We start from the raw sequence: 21,173 nt of genomic DNA, 5'->3' as shown, positions 1-21,173 counted from the left end.
AAAAGATAAGAGAACATTATGAACGACTTTACGGAAACAAATCTGAAAACTTAGGCACATTGTACAAATTCCTTTAAAAATGTAACTCATGAAAATAGAGTAAAAAAGAAATAAAAGGCCTAAATAGTCCTATGACCATGAAAATATGAATAAATGACTTAAAAATTCTCTCCTCCTCAACCCCACAAACTAAAACCAAATTGTAACAAATTTTCAAGGAACAAATCATTACAAACTAATACAAATTCATTCAGCAAATAGTAAAAGAAAGAACATGCACCATATAATTATTTAAGGGTCTCATACCACGGACTGTCAAAATCGTACTAGGACATTGTAAGAAAAGAAAATTACAAGCTAATCGTGTTGAACATAAATGCAAAAATCCTAAATACTATTAACAAAGCAAATCCTGTAGCATTTAAAGAAGATAGTAAATCATCATCAAGCTAGGTTTATACCAGGAGTAGTTCAGTATCAGAAAATCCATTAATGAAATTCAGTACATTAACAGTTTAAAGGAGAAAAGCCATATGATCAATTCAATACATGTAGAGAAAAACAACACGTGAAATTCAACATCTGTTCATGAAAAAAGCCCAAAAACCAAAAATTAAAAAACTCTCATACCAACCATTTTTAACTTGATGAAGTCTAGCTACCAAATAGCTACAATTAGCAACATTTTAAATGGTGAAACACTGGAAGCATTTTCTTTAAAATAAAAAACAAGCCAAGACTGCCCATTATCACTCCTTATTTTCTCAAGGTTGTACTTGAGGTTCTAGTCAGTGCAGTAATGTAAGAAAAATAAATAAAATGCAAAAGGATTGGATAGGAAAAACAAAAGTCATTTTTTACATGTCTGTCTCTATAGAAAAAACAAAACAAAAGAAATCCAAAGACAAATATCTACATGCAAATATCAATCGTATTTCTTTATACTATCAACAAAGACTTAGAAAACATAGCAAAAGATATAATTTACAATAACAACAAAATATAAATTGTACCTAGAAATAAGCTACCCATACAACTGAATGGTTCATTCCCTCACCTCTTCAAGTCCTTCCTCAAACTCCATCTTCTTAATTTGGCCTACTGTGACCACTCCATTTAAAACCACACCTCCCCCACCCCCAAATTCCTGATCAGTTTTATTTTTCTCTATTTTTTCCCACCTATCACCATCTAACATACTTATAATTACTGTTTATTGCCCATCTCCCCAGTGTCTTCTCTGTCCATGAATATGGATATTTTTGTCTGCTTTGTTTACTGTGGTATTCCTAGAACCTAGAACAGTGCCTGGTACATAGTAGATGCTCAATAAATATTTACTTAATGAGTGAATGAATGAAAAAAATAAGTGTATGTAGACTTTACTGAGAAAATTATAAACCTTTATTGAAAGGCTTTAAAGAAGATCTATATAAATGGAGAGATAAACCATATTCATGGATAGGAAGACTCAGTAGCATAAAGATGTGAATTCTCCTCCAAACTGATGTATAAGTTAACGGTACAAAACCCCCAAAGATGTGTGTGTGTGTGTGTGTGTGTGTGTTGATGTGGAACTTTCTACATGGATTCTAAAATTTATATGGAAGTACAAAAGGCCAAAATAGTCAGTTCTTCCCTGAAGAACAAGAGAAGTTGGGAACCTTACCCTACACGCTTGTCTGTATTATTTTTATATAGATAGAGTGATTCAAACAATGCCATGTTAGCACAGAGATTATCAAATAGATCAAGAGAATAAAACACAGACTCTAGAATCGGACACACAAATAGAAGGAAACTTGATTTAGGACATAGGTGGTACTGAAGCTCAGTAAGAAAGGACGAGTTATTTAATAAATGATACTAGAATAGTTAGTGATTCATAAATAAAAATAATTACATTGATACCTTAATTCACACCATGCCTCCAAATTAGCTCCACATGGATTACTAACCTAAATGTACAAAGAAAAACTGTGAAATCTTTAGAAGAAAATGTAGGAGAATATCTTTATGACTCAGCATAGAGAAAGGTTTCTTAAACAAAATGCAGAATGAAATCCATGAGGAAAATATCGATAAATTCAACTACATTGAGTTACTTGATATACACTTCCCTGACAAAGGATCAGTATCTAGGATCTATTAACAATCATTAAAATCAATCATAATTCCTGGTGATTTCAGTATCAATGTAAATAGATAATTCTCCCAACACATTCTTCTCTCCATTCCTTGAGTATCTCTCCTCCAATGACCTTCTCTCTACCCTCCCTTGGCCACACATTACCAATAAACGGAATTTCCGAATAATCCTACCTACAGACAACCCACTCCCTAACCACCAGCTCCAACCCCTTCTAGTACCTCAACTCTAGTGATTCTTGGCCCCATCAAAACCTATGTTCCATTCATCCTGCCTTCTCTTCACTCTCCCATAGTCCTCTCCTTTCTGAGCTTAAATTCCTTGTTCCATTTTTGTAAACACCCCTTGCTTACACTTTCCACTCTCTTGCCCTCTCATGTTTCATCGTATTCACATAGCAAACCCCTAACTCTGGCTATATGCAACCACTCACCTGTTCTGCACCTGCACTTGTGCAGCTCAGCAGGGCTAGGCAAATTGCTCACTTTTAATTTATGACCACAGGTAATTCCCTGATGGTCCAGTGGTTAGGACTCGGTGCTTTCACTGCCAAAGCCCCAGGTTCAATCTCTGGTTGGGGAACTAAGATCCCGCAAGCCGCGTGGCATGGCCCCAAATACATAAATTTTAAAAATAAATAAATTTATGACCACAGATCTTAGGTGGGCCCTTAGTGCCACTTGGCAATCACAGAACATTTCCATGGTCCACTCACTCTCTTGGACAACTGTTTCATGCCCTAGTGTCTCCCTCTCCATCCACATCCTCAACTGTTGACCCTGCTTCCTACTTCACTGAGAAAACAAAGCAATCAGAAAAGCACATCCGTAAGCTCCTATGTTGGATATTCCCATTTACCCACGTCCAGCTTCTCTATCTTCCCTGCTGCCTCCATGGATAACATCTGTGCTCTCAGCTAAAGCCAGTCCTCCACGTGTGCAGGAGAAACCCTGCCCTTCGCTGATTAGAGGACATTGCTTCAGCCATTCTCCCTTCTAACGCTTGCATCATAATTTTCCATTTCCTACTGGGTTTTTGTCGTCAGCATCTGAACAAGCTATATCTTTTTCTTGGCCTTACACTGTGCTCCTGTCACCACCCTGTTCCATCCTGTTTCTTTGATCCCTTTAGGGTGGAAGTCCAGAGTTCCTTTAGTCACTGTCTCTAATCTCTCTTCTCCCATTCTCTCTTAGACATACTCCTATCAGAATTCTGCCCCTTTTGCCACTGAAATGGCTCCTGTTGAGGTCACCAATGTCCCCCACATTGCTAAATCTAATGATTAACCCTTAGTCCTTTTATCATATCCATGAGCAGCATTTGATGCAGTTGACTATTGCCTCCTTTTGGGATAATTTTTCTATCTAGGCTTCTGGGACTCCACTCCCCTGATTTTCCTTCTACTTTACTGGCAGCTGCTTCTCATTCTCCTTTGCTGGTTACACATTTCCATGACCTCTCAACACTGGACACCTCGGAATGCAGTTCTCGGACCTCTCATGTTTTCTTTCAACACTCGTTCCCTCAATGATTTCATTGATTCAAATCTACATCTGTAGCCTGGACCTTCCCCTTGAGAGCCACACTCATGTGTTCAGCTCTTTTTCAAAATCTCCACCTGGAGGTTTAGCAAGAATCTTAAATGTCATACGTCCAAAACCAAACTCCTGGACTTCTCCTCCCAAGCCTGCTTCTCCTGAAATCTCCACCTTCTCAGTAAATAGGAGCTCCATCCCTTAAAGTTGCTCAGGTCAGAAACCTTGGATCCGTCTTTGACTTCTCTCACCCTGTCACCTTGTCTCTCCTTCCATAACAAATCCTGTCAGTTCTGCCTATGAAGTGTATCCAGAATCCAACCACTTCTTACAAACTTCTCTATAACATCCCCTCTGTTGCAGTCTCCATCATCTCTCCTGGATAATTGTTATGGTTTCCTAACTCATCTCCCTGTCTCCACCCTTGCTTCCTGCGGGTCATCTTCAACACAGGAGCTAGAGTTAAAAACTTGTCAAAATATAAATCAGGTCATATCATTCTTCTCAGACACCCCCACTGGCTTCCATGTCATCCAGAATAAAAGTCAAAGTCCTTACAATGGTTTACAAGAATGGCCTACATGCAACCTACAAGGCCCTGCATGGTCTGGCCTTCCTCCTGCCCCACCCATTGTATCTCTGACATCTTAATCTCCTACTGTCCCCATCATTCCAGTCACCTGGGCCTTCTTGCTGTTCCTAAAACACAACAAGTACACTCTTGCCAAGAACATTCTTCTCCCAGATTCATACTTGGCTCGCTCCTTTACTTCCTTCAGGTCTTGGCTCAAATGTCATTGTTTCAGTGAGGCCTTCCTTAAATACTCTAAAATTGCAATAGCCCCTTCCTGGGCACTCTCTGATCTTTCCTGATGGCTTTCTTTTTCTCCTTAGCTGTTATCACTATCTAACACGCTGTACATTTTATTCAGTTAGTTTATGTCTATTTCTCCTACTAGATTGTAAGCCCATCGACACAAGGCTTTTTGTCTGTGTTGGTCACTGCTTAATCCACAGCATATAGAAGAGACCCTGGCACAGGATCCATTTTAACAGTAGATGTTAACATTTAACAATAGATGTTAAAAAATTATTTGTTGAATGAATAAACAACATACTAATCGGCCAGAATACGGTAATAGGCATTCTCAATATCAATTGGTATAATCTCTACAGAGGACAAATTGGCAATAAGTATCAAAAGTACAAATGCACATCTCCTTTGACCCAGAAATTCTGCTTCTAGTAATATCCTTTATATAAATTCACACATGTGCTAAGTGACACATGGACAAAGTAATCCACTACAGCATATTTTGTCCCTGAAAAAGAATGAAAACAGCCAAAATGTCCAGCAATAGAGACTAAAGAAATTATAGTCCATCCATACAACGGAATATTTTGCAGTAGAAAAAAGAATAAGGAGACTGCTTGTGTCTGCATTTTCTTGCACAGACTATCTCAGGAAGGATACCCATGAAACTGGTAATAATGCTTGCTTATTTGGAGGGCAATGGATGAGTCAGCAGCAGAGGTGGGAGACTTTGCTGTCAACCCTCCTAAACTTGAATTTTAGTACATTGTGAATGGTTTAATCTACTAAAAGGAGAACAAGGCAGGGTTTAGGTTCCAATATGGAATGAGTTCTAAGATACATTGTTACAAATAAAAAGGTAAGTACAAAAGACTGTGTACAGTATGCTATACATCGGGGTGGGGCAGACATACTTTTCATTATTTACTCTTTTATACTTTTCAAATTTTGTACCTTATATATGCATTTCCTATTCAAAAAGAAATAAAATAATTTTAAAAAATCATGGTGGGAGAATGCATTTTCATATGCATCACCTTGACAATCTTATGATTGAAGCTTGCTAAGTATTTCCCTATTTTTTAAACAAAGGAAACGGACGATCAGAGAAGTCAAGTCAAACAGCACAGAGGCACCAGGCACCAGGACTAGAGCCCGCTTCCCTGCCAGGCCCTCCCAGCCTCTCTAGCCCAGCAGCCTCTACCACCCTCCACCCCTGCCCTCTCCAGCTCCTTCCCTCAGGACATACAACTCTTATGCCCAGCCCCAGAAGGTCTGCCACCAGGGGCTTCAGTCAGGGGACAGTTTCTCTCTGCTCAGAGCCACCAACAGGGTGGTGGGTGCCACCGTGCTCTGTGGCTGATCCCAGCCTGCCCTGGCCTTGCAGCTGCTAGGCCCTCTTCCCCCGGTCTGTACCTGTCAATGATGACGGGGTCTGAGGGTGTCTCATTCCGGTTGCCACAGCTCTTCCGGTCACAGCACCGGCTGAAGGAAAGATGAGAAGGGAGGGAAGGAGGAAGGGGGTGAAGGAGAGGGAGATTACAGCGTGTGTGTGTGTGTGTGTGTGTGTGTGTGTGTGTGTGTGTGTGGTGTGTCAGGATGCTGATGTCCTGTCTCTGAGTATGGAATCCCTGGGCCAGAGGGGCTCACTCTCAGGGGCCTGGGGGAGACAGGCGGTGAGGGTCCTACACAGGGACCTGGAGAGCCCTTATCCCTGGGGATAAGGTTGGCCAAGAAACCCTTGTCCCAAAGGCATGCTGCTCCTGGAGGATCCAGGAAAGGGCAGGCTGCTGACCACCTACTCTCTCTGTACACGTTTTATACATATAGAAAAGAGCTCCAATGTAAGCATGCACCTCATGAATTATCACAAAGTGAACCCACCCATGTAACCAGTACCCATACCAAGAAATACCATGTGACTAGCGCCCCAGAAGCCCCCTCATGCTCCCTCCTGGTCACTGCCCTTCCCAAGGGTAGCCACTGTCCCAACCAGATTTTTGAACACTATTTTCTTTTCCGTGTATGAAGAGCTGCCTCGGAGGACCCTTCCTGGCTGACATCTCCTGGGGAGCCCTTGCCTAGAAATGCCAAGCTCTGGGGTAATGGGGAAGGGGAGTCTAGCATTGTGTTCCCTCTTCCCCATCCTGCCTGCCCAGGGGTGTCCTGAAGTTCACAGAAGAGGCAGCAAAGTTTCCTCCTCCAGCTTCTGAGCTAATCCAGGAGGCCCAGGCCCTGCCCCCATCTCCCAGCGAGCCCTCCCCAGAGCTTTATTAGTTAAGCTTCCCAGTAGCAGCAGGAGGCCTCTCTTACAAAAACACTCGGAGAAGCCACATAAACAGGCCAGGTTAATGGGTCCTCAAGGACCCCCTCCTCAGCCAGCACTGTGCCCAGGGGCCTCACTCTTCCCTCATCACCCCCACCCCCAGGCTTCCCTGGGGATCAGTGGGGAAGGGGTTGGTGGCAGTGGTAGGGGTCGGGCCAAGAGGCCAGGGGCAGGTGACCTAGCCCTTCTCACCTGCACATGATCTCGTGGGTGAGTAGCACGCGGCACATTTCGGGGTTCTTGTCCTGCCCCTCGTAGATGATGGCCTGGGGAAGGGGAAGTGCGCAGGCTGGAGGGGAAGGAGGCTCCTCTCAAGGCCAGGTGGAGGGGCAGCTGGGCCCTGCTCCCAGGGAAGAGCACACCCTCCAACTCTCTCTGGGAGCCCAGGAATGCAAAGAGGGAGCTGGGAACCTGGCTTCCCAAACCAGGACCACTATCAGAATGGGCAAGAGTGGCATGAGGTCTACAGATTCTGTCTGTCCACAGGCAGCCCTTTCCGGAGCCAGCTCTGCTCAGGGGCAGGGAGGTCCCCAGATCACAATGACCAAGGTCAGGCTGCTGGGAGGGCAGACACACTCCAACCTCCACGGTTCTCACAAGCATTGTCCCTCCAGGCTGCCCTGCCGGCTCCTTGGCCCCTCTCCCCACCCCTATCACCTCCGCAGGCCAGGCCAGTGGCTCCCTCTTGGACTGCTGGATCAGCCACCACCACCCCACCCCCCACCCCCAGCCAGTCCCCCAGCTTCTCCTCCGCCCTGAAGCAAGGAGTGAGCTTCCCAAACCACACATTTGGCTTCCACCTTATAACCTCTGTGCCTCGCAGCCATCCCTTATTTGTGGGTCCCTCTCTCTCTGGACATTCTCCAACCCCTTCCACACTTGTTGACCATGCAATCCCACTTTGCCACTGCCTGGTCTGCCTCCCACACCATGGCGACCACAGGCTTCCTAGAAACATACCACTTCTTCCTCTGCCCTGGGATTGGGTGAGGGCTGCTGGAAGACTGTCTGTGTGGGAAAGCCCAAGTCTCCACCTCAAGTTGCAGGCCACTGATTTTCACATCTGAGACTCAGCCCTGCTCTTTTACCAGGGCACACAACCCCTCTGAAAAGCCTGAGGCTTGGGGCCCTGTGGCTGCACAGTCCGTCAGGGCTGACTCAGGTTTCAGTTGCCCCGAGCTCCTCATGCTGGTCCCTGAGCCTCCTTCTCTTGTCTTTTCAAGTCAGCAAGGTACTGAGGGCCTGCAGTGGAAGCTCTGGGGCCCCACTCAGTCCCCTCTCCTGGACCAGTGCACCCAACCCCCAGCTGTGGGTAGCATTAGCTGCTAAGGGCTTTCTCTTGAGAACTGCTCTCAGCAGACAGGAGCTGCTTCCCCTGAAAATATCTGGAAGATTACACTCTCCCCTTGGGAGTGGTCCCCAGCCTGTAACTGACCAATACAGGGGACAGAATCCTGGCCTCCCTGCCTCAAGGGGGAACAGCTCTGGTGCCATTCCTTCTCCAGGGCTCCTCGTGGATCAGGCTGAGGCTAGACTCCAGCTGAGACCACATCCTTGCTGAGCATCCCCGGCCCTGTCCTGCTTCTCCTCCCTCCCCTTCTGAGAGCTTCTCCCCTCCTCCCCAATAAACCACGTGTACCTGAATCCCCGTCTAGGCTGAACTTCTAGATAACAGGACCTAAGACAAAGTCGTTGAACAAATATTGTCTTTTTCTTGTCTAGAGGGCAAAAGCTACACATCCTCCTCCTGTGGACAGTGGTGAGAACTGTGGACAGCTAGACAGGTGAGGATGAGGGCATGGGGGAGGTGGGGGCAGGGACAAGGATGCTTGCTCAGACCACAGAGAGATGGGGGTCAGAGAAGGGGCTGGACAGGCCTGAGCATCCCCTGGGCTGGCTCACCTGCTTGGACATGGAGTCAATGAGACGCACATAGAGGTCCTGTTCTGTCCGAAGTCCTAAGGGTGGAAAGGCGGAGAGGGCTTGCTATTTGGGGAGCCCCTGTGGCTTCCGATGACTGAACACACCCCACACCCTCCCCCGCTGAAGCCAGGCCCCCTCCACCCTGACAGTGGGGCACCAAGTGTCACATGGTGCTGCGGTACCCAGTGGGCAGTGGGCCTCACTCACCGTTGTTATATACCAGCCGGAGGCGATAATGGATCCCGTTGTTTGTCTTTTCAGCCCCGGGCTCCTGCAGGGACAAGATTGGGAGGATGCTTGGTGCTCCCAGGGATCCTCCAGCCACCCCCCTCCCCCCAACTCCCTTCCCACCCAACCTTCCTCCCTCCCCCCGCTCCCTCCCATCCATTTACCACCCCCTTCTCCACTCCTCCACCACCTATCCATCATCTGCTCCAGTGGGAGGGGGTTCCCTGAAACCCTCCCCACCCCCCCACCCTGTTCCTTCCCAGCGAGCCCATGAGCCTCTCACTCGGTCCTTCTCCACAAAGTCGATGAAAGCTGTACGCTCCACCTCCACTGGCTGCCCCTGCCGGTCATACATGGCCAGCACGAAGTGGAAGAAGTTGGATTTCCTGAGGTTGGAGGGGGGCTGCTTCTCAAAATGTGCTCGTGCCAGGCCCACGCCACTGTGGGGAGGAAAGTTGCTGGGAAACCACTGGAAGTGCCCTCCAGAGAGAAAGACCCCATCACCTCTGACCAGGTAGGTGGGCTGGCCAAGACTTGGCTCTGATGTGTCAAGAGTTTGGGCAAGAAATTGGATGGGCCCATTCCACCCTTGCCAGGGCCATCTCAGTTCTAGAAGAGGCCTCCCAGCCCTGAGGTCACCCCAGCCTGCTCCCATGGGAATAAGCAGCAAAACAGGTGACAACAGAGGCATCCCTGACAGACTCCTTCCCAGACTTTTCCCTGGGCCTCACATTTTGGAAGGCTGATCTCTAAAACCAAATGAACAAGCAACCCATCTTACTGACCACAGGCTCCTGTGACTGCCCTTTAGGGCCTCAAGGGGAAGCTAGGAGGTTTTGGAATGAATATCCCACTGTACCCCAGCTCCTGGCTATGTGCATGAGCCTACGGTATTGCCTGGGAGATGATGAAGTCCATCAGACTCTCAAGAGACATTGAACTGGCTCAGGGCCACTAGTCTGGCCAGCCTGGACCCTGGGCTATGGCTGAAGGTGGGAATGTCCTCCCCAGGTATGGGGGACCTGCCTCCATGCTTGAAGGAAGACACCACTGGCTCCCTTGGGCAGAAGGATCTTCTGGTCTGGCCCTGCTTTCTCCTGGCTCATCAGAAACCAGTCCCAGAAGCAAAGCCAGGGTGAGAGCAGGACGAAGAGAAGAACCAAGGCCCTATTCACCAAATATTTCCTGAACCCCAATGATGTACCAAGCGCTGGCCACATGGCACCACGTGGGGCCAGAGTGAAACACCTGGAAGGGGAGGGAAGACAGATACAGAGAGCTGCAACACAAGACAGAGTGGTGGGTGTCCCTTAAGAGATGTCACTATATAAAAAACGGTAAAAGCAAAGGAAAAAAGATTAATTCTTTCTGTGCGTGATGAAGGGAAGATGTCATGGTGATGGCGGCCTTCCCCCTGGCCTTCGAGGAATGAATAGGAGCTCAACAGGGGCAGGAGGCAAAAGGGCAGAACTAACAGCATAAGAAATGGCTGTAGGTATGAGGGTTAGTGTCACTGGACCACTTCAAAGAGTGAAGTGAGGAGAGAAAAGGTTTTATTGGAAGTGCCAGACTATCCATGCATACAAAAACCAGGCCATGGAGTTTAGACTTTCTTCTCTGGGTCAAGGTCTTCCAAAGTGTGTTCTTTAGCTCTCTCATGGCTCCAGATCCTCATTCTATAAAGGAGTGCTATAGCCACAACTGCTGGGAAATGCATACACAAGTGTATGTGGGGGGCCCTGGGACACCCTCCAGGAATGGACCCTCCTTGACCTGCTCAGGCCAGTGCTCCCCATGTGGTAGCGAGCCTCCAAGATGGTTCCCCATGATCCCTGCCTCCTGGTAGTCAGGTCCTTATATAGTCTCCTCCCATACTGTATCAGGATTGGTCTGTGTGGCCAATAGAATATGCCCCAAGCGATAGCATACAATTTCTAAGGTTGGGTCATACAAGACACGTGGCTTCTGCCTTGTTCACTCTCTTGGATTAGTCATCAGGGGGAAGTTGGCTGCTGTGTTGTGACGATACTCAAGCAGCCCTATGGAAGGTCCACATGGAGAAGAACTGAATCCTCCTGCCAACAGCCGGCACTAACTGATCAGCTGTGTGAGGTCTACCAGCCCCAGTCAAGCCTTCAGATCACTGAAGCCTCATAAGAAACCCTGAGCCAGAACTACCCAGCTACACTGCTCCCTGATTTCTAACTTTAAGAAACTGTGTGAGATAATGAATGTTGTTTTACGTTGCTGAGTTTGGGGGTGATTTTTTTTAATGTGGCAACAGGTAACTAACACGCCATGACTACAGAGCATTTTGGTGGAGGGATGTGGTTTGGGAAGTATGACTAAAGGCCACCAGAAGGCTCTGAAGTCAGGCAGGGCTTAGAAGATGCTGTAAGCAAGGAGGGCACAGTGTGGCAGAAAAGTGAGAGGCTGCTGCAGGGATGCAGAGGCGAGGATGAGAATGATGGAACTGTCTTGAGAGCCATTTAGACCAGAGTCCCATCATGGACATGCCACTGTGACAACATCTGCCATACTCATCACTACTTAATATTTTTCTTCGTATAATTTTAAATCAACTTACTCTTACTTGGCTTCTTGCAAAGCCATAATATCTGAAATGTCATGGGTTTCAGAAGTTTGTTGTGTTTTTACTCATACAGATTACAGTAAATACATAAACAATAAAATGAAAACCGTTCCTCCTCTTGAAAGCCTGCTTGGGAGCCTCAGTCGTCCATGTAAAATGCTAATTTTGGAGGCAGAAGTGACAGGTCTTGCTTGTCCCTGATCAAGATGAGGAGGGGGCCACCAACACCTTCTCTTCCCCACCAAAGGTTATTTCTACACGTTCCTTGCTCCAGGATCATCCTCCTCCCTCCTTCCTCGGTGTCCCTCTCTTCTCCTCAGCCTCAGGCTTACAGTCCTTTCACGTCCAGGCCTTGACCCTCCCAGGCCTTGACCCTCCCGCTTCCCACTTGCCAAGAGGCAGGGAAGCCTGAAGACAGCTTTGATCACAGCAGGTCCCTGATTACTGTTGATGAATATGCTAATGAGGCAGCAACCCTGACTCCTCCCTCCAGCCCCCAGGACCAGCTTAGGGGCAGTGAGGCTCCCCAGGGACAGGACCACTTGGGGGTAGATAAGGTCAGAAGGAGATGGGCTGTGGGGCCATCCCAGATCACTCTGCCCTTTACTCTGTCATTTAGCCCAGGAAAGGTGCCTGGAAGGCTCTCAGACAGTGGGGAGAGAGTGTATAATGAAAGAAAGAAGCCTTAACAGAGGAGGGGTGGAGGCTGAGCAAGAACACAATCCCCTGGACCCCTCAACATACCCTATCTACACAGACACTCCTGTACTTCCCAGGCCAAGAGTCAATCAATAATGCTGAGCTTCCTCTCCCATCCATCCCTCTTGGCAAATACCAGTCAGTCCTGGGTCCTGGCTGCCTGGGGTTCCTACCAGGCTCCTAAGGACCAGACCTGGGAAGTCTGCCCTAAGCCCCAAGCCAAGCTCCCTTCACAGGGCCTTCCCTCTCAGCAGGAGGGGATTCCTAGGGAGAGTGGTTGCGGGGACCAGGGGAGGGGAAAGGGAACAGGTATCCCTGCCTGGGGTCTGTGGACCAGTAGCCAGTGTTGCCAGCTGCAGGGCATCAAGGGGCTGCACTGTCCTACTCCACAGTGGGATCAGCCTCCATTCTCCACCTTGCTTAGTGGGTCTGAGGCACAATCACACACATCCACGCAAAGCAATGGGACAGAGGCGGCTAGTTTATAGCTCTGGGACAGGGATCACTATCATGTACGACAGCAGAACAATATGACCCCAAGCAGACCAGGAGAGGACGGCAGAACAGGCAAGACCCCTGCTGGGCATGCCCAGGACTGCTCCTGGTCTGCGAATGTCTCCAGTTTACCCTGTTCATACCCCTGTGAGACAAGTGAGAAGACCAAGCTGAAATGGAAAAGGTTTTGGTTTAAAGAAATCCTCGTATTTCCTATGAACACAGAGAAGGACATGAGGATTAGAACAGCAGCTAGAGTGCCAGATGCAGGTCTGTCTGGACTTCTCCTGGTTCCCCCAGGCACCTCCACCACCTACCTGCCCGTGCAGTGGGTGACCAATCAGCATCCCTGAGCAGAGCTGCAAGCTGCAAAGGGAGAGGGTGCGGAGGGGGAGGGGGAGGGGGAGACTTCTGCTCTTCTCCCCTTGGGAGGAGCTGATGCTCTTGTAATGAGAAAGCAAACCAAGATTAAAGAACAGAAAGAGACACAGAAATATGCTCAAACAGCTCAGAAGATAGACCCGGGCCATGGAGAGGTCTGAGAGGCCTGCTGGGGCACCCTGGGAGAAGACATGTGCTCCCACAGTACCTTAGAGGCAGAGATGTGGATGAAGGCCAAGGTCTCTCATTCTGTGGTCTCCAAAGTGGGGTGGCCCAAGACACCCACTGGGGTGTGGAGAGAAACTGCAAGGATGTTTATTGATAGGAATCCTTTATCTGGAAGAAGGGAGAGAGGCAGGAGGAGAGCCCCAGAAGTCTGGAGAGGTAAGTGTTTTATCTGGGTTTCCCCAGAAGCAGACGCTGAGACAAGGATTCATATGTGAACACTTTATGTGGGAGGTGATTCCAGGAAACCCTGGCGGGTGTGGGGAGTGAGAGAGAGAAGGAAAGGCAGTCCCTAACAGGTGCATTATCCACGAGTAACCACTGTGGGCAGCTGTAGCTCAGCCCCCAGGGAGCTCTGGAAACAAGTCTAGAACACGTGCTTCAGCTAGTCAGAGGGCTGAGCAAGGGAGCTGGGGTCTTCATCGTCCAACTCCAGTCACTGACTGAGGACTTCTGGGGCATCATCTCTCAGGTGCTTCTGGCCTGTTGTGCAGGTGGGTGGAGCAGGCTCTGGCCATCTAAGAGTCTTAGGAGGCAGTTGCTGGCAGAGGAAGCAGACCCTTCCCAAGGGTCCCCAGGGACGTGGGTGGGGTAGCAACTCCCAGCCATCCAGAGACCTGCGGTGTGATGGAAGCCAGCAAAGCTACAGCCCAAGGGCCTGCGTACAGCCTGGCAATATGCACGAGAACTGCCTCACCTGGCGCGTATATTGCTAGAGGCTATAATTCAGAAACGTCTCATTCACTTAGCGTGATTAGTGCACAAAGCATGCCACATACGCGCCTCTTCCAGGTAAATGCAGCTGAGTGATGAAAACAGCCACATTAACCACTTTTGTAAGACTCCCAAACGATTTACACATCTCCTTGCTTTCTTAAAAAGATTGTTTTCAACAAAATGTTCAAAACACTTTCCTATCAACTCCAGAGTGTGCCGAGGCGGTGGGGCATGTGCTGCTGTAAAGAGCACGGATGTGGGAGGAGAAAGTGCTCATCTTCATATTTCCACCAGGGCCCACTCACCCCCTTCCCATCTTCTGAAATAGCCCCCAAATTAAAGGAGACTGGGACAGAAAAGCTTCGGTGTGCACAGCTATTTTTTTGGTTGGAGGACATCCGAGCATGGGTGTGTGGGGGCTTCCTGAGTACTGAGCTGGGAATCCAGGTTAAAGGTGTCACCAAGGGCAACCTGACCTTCACAGCCTGAGTCATTCAGGTAACTGTGCTTCAGAGTACAGGGGGATGCATCTGGGGGCATCTGGGGGCTGCAGAGTTGTCTGGCTGCTATTGCTTGGCCACCCAGGAGTCCCTGGAGATGTTCCTTTTCGAGGCTGAGCAAGATGCCCCAGAAACCTTCCTGCAGCAGCTGGACCTCGCCACAGCTGTCTAGGACAGACGACGCCTCCCTCACAGTCAGTCTCTGCTCTCGGGTCAGAAGGCCATTCATAAGTCTTTACATCCTTGATTAGGTACTTATTATAAGTGCTAGCAATTTAAAACAAGCATCTCAAATCCCACAGAGGAGGATGGCCGGGACCAGAGCTTTGGCCTTCCCCAAGAGGCACCTTCAGGCCTTTGTCTCCCCTGCACCCCTCTGCCCTCTACTAAATGCTAACTCTTGCTTGCCTTGGCAGCCCAAGGTTCCGAGCAGTGCCTTGGCTTGGGCCTGATCCATCTTGGAATCTGGGATGCTGGGGAAATGGGGAGGAGCCCTGCTGTTATCAGCAGTTGGGGGAGGCTCCTTTTTGATCCCCCCTCCACCCTGGAAGTGGAAGGAGTAGAAGTGTGTATTTCCTGCAGCTCAGCCTTTGTCTCAGATTTCCCTACTGTCTCTGCTAAATCTAGATCTCCTTTTCCCCATCCTAGCATGGCTGCGTAAGTCCCACCTTCCTCTCTTCTGCATCCTCTCTTCCTCCAAGCATCCCACTGGCTGTGGCTCTCCCTGCAGGCATCGTTTGGGTCCCTGGGACTGCTGATAATCATCAAGCTGGGCCTGGCATTCCTGACTCCAGCCAAGATCTACTGGCCTAGCCCAGAGCCTGGGAAGATAAAAGCAGAGGCTCACTGGGGTGAACCCACCCCAACAATGCGACAGTGCAGGCAGGAGGACCTGGTGCCTAGAGGCAGCTGCCCAGAACCTGGGTCTAGAAGGGCCTGCCGGAGATGAGGCTTTGGGGCTGCTTCATATCCCTTGCTCCCACTGCCCCAGCAGGGGCTTTGCTCACTTGCCCCAGGAAATTATCTCAGCCACCAGATCCCTGGATGATGGGGGAGGGGAGGATCTCACTAGCCAGCTCTCCCATGTTTCCTCTTGCTCTCAATTCTACCCAAAGACTGTCCACCCTGCTTCTCTGTGCCCACCCCCTTCGCCACCCACCCACAGGCCTGCCTGCCAGGTCCCAGGCTGAGGAAGAGCTATTAATTATTAAAGCAAACAAAAGCATTTCCTAGCAGGGATGCTAGCCTGCTGCTGCTTACAGGAAACGCAGCCCCAGCTGGCTTCCCTCTCAGGGCCCAGCTAGTGTTCTGGGACCAGCTCAAGGGGGAGGGCTAGCGTGGGTGCTCCAGGAGTCTCCCCAGGCTGGGAGTCACATCAGAAGGAGAGAAGAACTGCTTCTGTGCTGAGAGATAAAGTCCTGTTGGCCCAGGGTAGGCCAGGGATCCTTGTGCAGAGTTCCCCACCAGGAAGACCCTGCCGGCCTTCCCTCTTACCTCCAGTGTATGGTATGCAGCCTCTCTTTTCTCTCTACCCCTCTTTCGCTCAGAACTTTCCTTCCTATTGGCAGGCCCTCCTTCACTGATCTTAGCAGGCTCTGGGCTTTCTCCTCCTTCTCCACCTTCTGAAAAACCCTGGCGCTGTAAAGCTGGGCAGCAGCAGCTGCTCCAGTACCTGGTTCCTGGGGTCAGGTAGATCACCAACGTGGACAGCGGAGCCCAACAAAAATGGACTTAGTAACCTTCAAACATGCACTCCTGCTTCCTGCAGCAGATACTCATTACCCCCTATTGACTGCTCGAGCCTGGTGCTGTGGACACGAGGATGAATGAGCCACCATCCATGCCCTGAAAGAAGGTGTAGGCTGGCAGGGCAAGGAAGCCCAGGACAGGCAGGGCACAGCTGACTCTGGCCTGTGATAAGCATCCTTAGACAGCACTAAGAACTGCTCCCCTGGGCCGGATGGGAGGGCACAGAGAGAGAAGGTGCTGGCGGGGGGAGGGTCCCAGAGGTTGTAAGATTTTATTCGGTGGGTGTGTGGGTGCTGGGAGCAGGGGAACTGTTTCAAGAGACATCGTTGGATTCCAAGAGTCATACAGAGGCTGAGAGGAAGCTTGGGATCAGACTGTGATGGGCCCTGAATGCTGAGTATCTGGGAGGAAGTGTGTGTGTGTGGGTCACTGAAGTTTTTAATTGGGGAGGGACACAATCACAGAAGAGTTCTTTGGAAATGTTTCTTTGGCCCCTGGTGCATGGCAGACGGTTTGGGGGGGGGCGAGGTGGGAGGCTGGGACAGTGGGCTAGCAGGCTGAGGTGATACACTGGGGTTAACCTTCAAGCCAGAGTGGAAAGTCATGGAGGGCAAGAGTGTGTGTCATGGTTACGAGCTGGCCGTGGGCACTGTGATTAGGAATAGGACCCAGAGGCACCGTCCAGAAGCCTTGACAAGCTGGCGGCTGTGGGGTGAAGGCAAAGAGAGCATCAAAGAGAGCTGTCAGACCCCAAGCAGCCTTGCAGGGAGCGTTCCAGGGCAAGTTCCTCGGAGACAGAGGGAGAGGAGCCTTCGGAGGTGGAAGAGGGGGGTGGGGCAGGGAAAGGAATTCCTGCCATTGTTGTCCTAGGATGAAAAGACCCGAACAGAGGACTGATGGAGGATCAAGAACCAACGGATGAGATGATGGCATCTCAGGAAGAATGAGAAAGAAGTACCTCCCACCTGCTCCCATCAGCAGGAGGTGCCCAGAGGCAACCAAACGTGTGGGGGCTCCCAATCTGTGTCCTGAGACAGAGAAGCCTCTGGACTTGGAGATGAGCAGCCCAGGCCTGAAGAAATTCCTCTCCTCAAACTGGGGAGGCCTTCTGAGTCCTGGTGATGCGGCCCTGGGGACTCAGACTGGACACCTCAACCCCACTCAAGACCTCTTCCCCATGTGCAGACAACACTGCTGAAGCCCAATCTCATGGGAAGAGCCTCATCGCCACACTTCCTGCACCCACACAGGCTACAAGGGCACTGCCTCTTTCCCATCGGCTTCCTGCTCATCAAACCTGCTGACAGGGACAGAGGGGAGCATCAGAGAGAAATAGGAACCTTAAACCGTGAGGCCCCACTGGAACACTTCATCCTCTCTTACAAGGAGCTCTCACCACAAAGGCGGTGGTGGAGAAAAAGACAAAGAAATTGACCATCTCAAATTAAGTGAAAAACCAGAACCAAAAGAAAAACAAACAGGATACAGAATTGTATGTATAACACAGGAAAAAATATGTTAATGGGAAGATGGGAAGGAAATACACTAAATTATTGACAGTAGCTATTTAGAGAGATGAGGTTTTGTTTTCTATTTTCCTTTTTTTTCTAGAAAAGTTATATCATGAGTAAAAATATGGATATTAATTCGCAGGCAAGACCCTTTCTCTTCCTAAAAAGGTGAGCTCCAGAGAGAGGCCCCGGTGCTCCCTCTGGACAGTCATGAAAGCACAGGAATGCAGGAACACCATTCAGTTTGAACATGAAACAAGGTGTGTGTCTGTTAAGGGGTGAGGTTGGGGTTGGTGGTGGGGTGGTATCCCCTGAACAGGATTGGGGATGTGAATGTGTGGCTGGCATCCAGGTCTGGTCTGCCCTGGAAACCCCCCAGCAGAATCCCTTCCAGCTGCTGGACAAGCAGCTGCTCAGACCTCTGGGAAGCCCAGCTCCCAAGTGTCCCATGTGTCTGCAGAGGCAGCACCTCCCTAGTCCCAGGCACTGAGAACTCCAGGTAGGATGTCTAACCTCCCCTCCCCTTGCTCACAACTGGGGATACAAAAAGCCCAGGTGCTGTTGGGGGCTGGTCAACGAACCATTATGCTTCCTTTCCAAATCCAGGAGTCCATCCCCCACCCAGGCTCCCTGCCCAGACTCCTGCAAAGGAGTCAGAGGAGATGGGTATGGGTGTTGGGTTCCCAGGGACCCCCTGCCTCGGGTAGGACCCACCAGAAAAACACCTGGAGGGACCTGATCGGCCCTGACCCATCCTCAGCTCCAATCATTCCACCAAGCCGACTGCCCACCTCATCTCTTCCCCACCAGCCGCTTCTCCAGCTCCACACGTCCCCATCCTCCAACTCTGAGGGATGTGAGAAAGCAGAAAGGGGGCTGGGTTTCGTGCCTTTCCTGTCCGAGATCTATGGAACTCGACAAGGAGGGGCACTTAACTGCCTGAGAAGGAGGGGTCAGCAGTTCCTTAACAGCTGGTGGCTGTGGGACTGCAGGCAGCCGGGAGACCTCCCCCTCTAGAGCCGTGGACGGCTGGGCCAGCGAGCGGTAGTCAGAAATCAGAGCCGGGACATCCAGGAGTGGAGGCAGAAGCCCCGCCCCGGCCCGCCCCACATTCTCAGGAAGAAGCAGAGGCGCTCAGGGCGAGGTGGGCACAAGAGCTTGCCGGGACAGTGCAGAGTTGCGGCTCCCTCCAACCCCTCGCCCCAGCAGCTCAGCAAGCTGAGAGAAGGCGGCGCGGAGTCGTCCAACCCGAGCGCGCCCTGTCGCGTCCGAGCGCTTACCTCTGCGCCGCGGTGCTGGCGTCCAGGATGCCCGCGCCCTGCATCCAGGAGCGCACCGAGCCCAGGCTGGCGGGCAGCAGCGGCTCCTCCTTCAGGTTCAGCCCGCCGCGGGGCAGAGCGTCCTGCGCAGGAAACATAAGGGCGCGCAGTCGGTGGGCGCTCCCACAGCCGGGGATCCGGTCCCGCCGAGGCTGCGGGGCGTCTCAGCTCCGCCCGCCCGACGGCACCCGGCGCCTGCAGGAGCGCAGCGCAGCGCCAGTCCCGGCCGCTCAGTGCGCGCCAGCCTCCTGGGCGCTCCCTCGGAGAAAGCGGGTCCGCGAGCGCCGGCGCCGTCCCCTCCCCTCCCGGGGCGCGGGGCGGGGAGATGGAGGGATTTCCCCGCGGCCTGAGCGCCGGCGGGCTGACTGAGCGCGGGGCGGTGAGGGAGGGGAGCGGAGACGGCACCCGGTCCGCGCAGAGGCGCCCTAGAGGCGCGCTCTGGCGGCTGCCCAGGGCCGCGGTCGTCGGAGGGGGGGGCCCGAGCGCCCCTTGAACTGCCTCAGGCGAGGCGGGGGCGCGGGGCTGCCCGCCCTTTCCCCCTCGCCGCCCCCACCTCCCGCCCACCCGCCCGCGGCGCCGGCGCGGGACGCTGATTACCATCCAGGAGGAGGAGGCTGCGGGCGCGGAGCTTGGCGGCGGCGGCGGCGGCGACTGCGGCGGTAGCGGCGGCAGAAGCAGCAGCAGCCGTGCGTCCCGAGGAAAGGCAGGGGCAGCGCCGGGCCAGCAGACGCCTCCGCCGCCGGCGCCCCGCGTGCTCCGGCGCCCCGGCCCTGCCGCAGCCCCGGGCGGCAGCACCTGGAGCAGCAGTAGCAGCAGCCCGGCCGACTCCCCCCTGGGCCCGGTTCCCGCGCCGCCCCGCCGCGGCCGCCGCCGCCCGCCGCTCCCCGGGCCCTGGCCGCGGGCCCGGGCCATCCCGCCGCCGCCGCCGCCGCCGCTCCCGGGGGAGCGGGAGCCGAAGGCAGGGAGAGCGGGCGGGAGGAGGGATGGCGGGAGCTGGCGGGCCCAGGGGACTGGGGGCCGGGGGAGGCGGGGGCGGGGCGGCGCGGCCGGCCGAGGGGCGGCCAGGGACGTGACATCATCGGGGGAGGAGCGGCCGGGCCCGGGCCGCCGCGGCGGGGCGGACCCTGGCGAGTCGGTCGCCGGGGCTGGGGGCTGCGGCCTGCCCGAGGCCGCGGGAAGGAACGGGAGGGACCAGCGTGGGCCCGGGAGGCCCGGGCAAGGAGCTGACTGGGCTGCGTGGCGGGGGAGCCCGGGCGAAGCCGGAGGAGCGAGCAGGGCCGCACTCAGAAACCTCCGCCGCCTCCGGGTCGCCACTGCACGAAGTCCCGGCTTCTTCTCCACTCATCTTCGTCTCCCAAGTACCCGCCGTACTCTCCACGCCGACGCCCGGTTCCTGCACTTGCCGCTCATTTTGACGCCTTCAAGCTTTTACTCCTGATGTTCTTTGCTCTCCCCATTGGTCCTGTCCGCCTTCCCCTGACCTCGGTTTAACCTCAGCCTGGGACTCAAACCTTTCTCCCTTAGTCTGGGCCCCAGACTCGCCGAGCGCAGTCCTTGCACCCCCCATCCGTAGTCCAGTCCGTGGCTGGTCTAAAAACTAAAGCATTTTCGTTTCCAACCTGTGCCTTTCAGACACCTCTTGGTTTTTGATGCAAGTTGGATACTGAGTTAGGACTCACTTCCTCTTGTTACCCAGCCAGAGAATCTACCCTCTCAGATTTCATTCCTCTTAGTTCCCGGGCCAGAAATCATCTCGCCCTTGACCCGAGGGCTGAGCCGTTTCTGCCCCTCTCCCCACATTCTGGCTTGGTGTGTCCTGACCAGGCTTTGAACAAGCCCAGAATGAGTCCAGCACTTTCCTGCAGAACAGCATGGGGGTGGCCTACCCAGCCTGCTGCTTCATTTTCAGACACCCCTGGAATATCACCTTCCTGCCCCAGCTGACTCCCATCCTCTTTTGGGGGGCCTCCAAGTGTGCAGTTAGTGGTCCACCCCACATGGACCCAAAT

The 21,173-nt window shown here is 52.1% G+C and overlaps 1 protein-coding gene across 1 annotated transcript in view; it reads right to left on the bottom strand.

The window, feature by feature from the left end:
* EBF4 (EBF family member 4) overlaps positions 1–20,076 on the bottom strand; it is a gene marked incomplete at its 5' end in the record, with an annotated part of 55,496 nt that extends 35,420 nt beyond the window's left edge. Inside the window, 7 exons of the mRNA XM_082644655.1 lie at positions 5,915–5,983; positions 7,017–7,090; positions 8,727–8,782; positions 8,955–9,018; positions 9,259–9,415; positions 19,126–19,247; positions 19,762–20,076. Coding sequence (XP_082500781.1) covers positions 5,915–5,983; positions 7,017–7,090; positions 8,727–8,782; positions 8,955–9,018; positions 9,259–9,415; positions 19,126–19,247; positions 19,762–20,076 — 857 coding nt within the window. The remainder of the gene's footprint in view (positions 1–5,914; positions 5,984–7,016; positions 7,091–8,726; positions 8,783–8,954; positions 9,019–9,258; positions 9,416–19,125; positions 19,248–19,761) is intronic.
* Positions 20,077–21,173: the final 1,097 nt, after the last annotated feature.

The sequence above is a fragment of the Mesoplodon mirus genome, assembly GCF_964341445.2.
Source record: "Mesoplodon mirus genome assembly, chromosome: 15".
Lineage (NCBI taxonomy): Eukaryota > Metazoa > Chordata > Mammalia > Artiodactyla > Ziphiidae > Mesoplodon > Mesoplodon mirus.
Note: the sequence above shows the minus strand (reverse complement) of the source record. Positions and strands in the feature narration are given on the sequence as shown.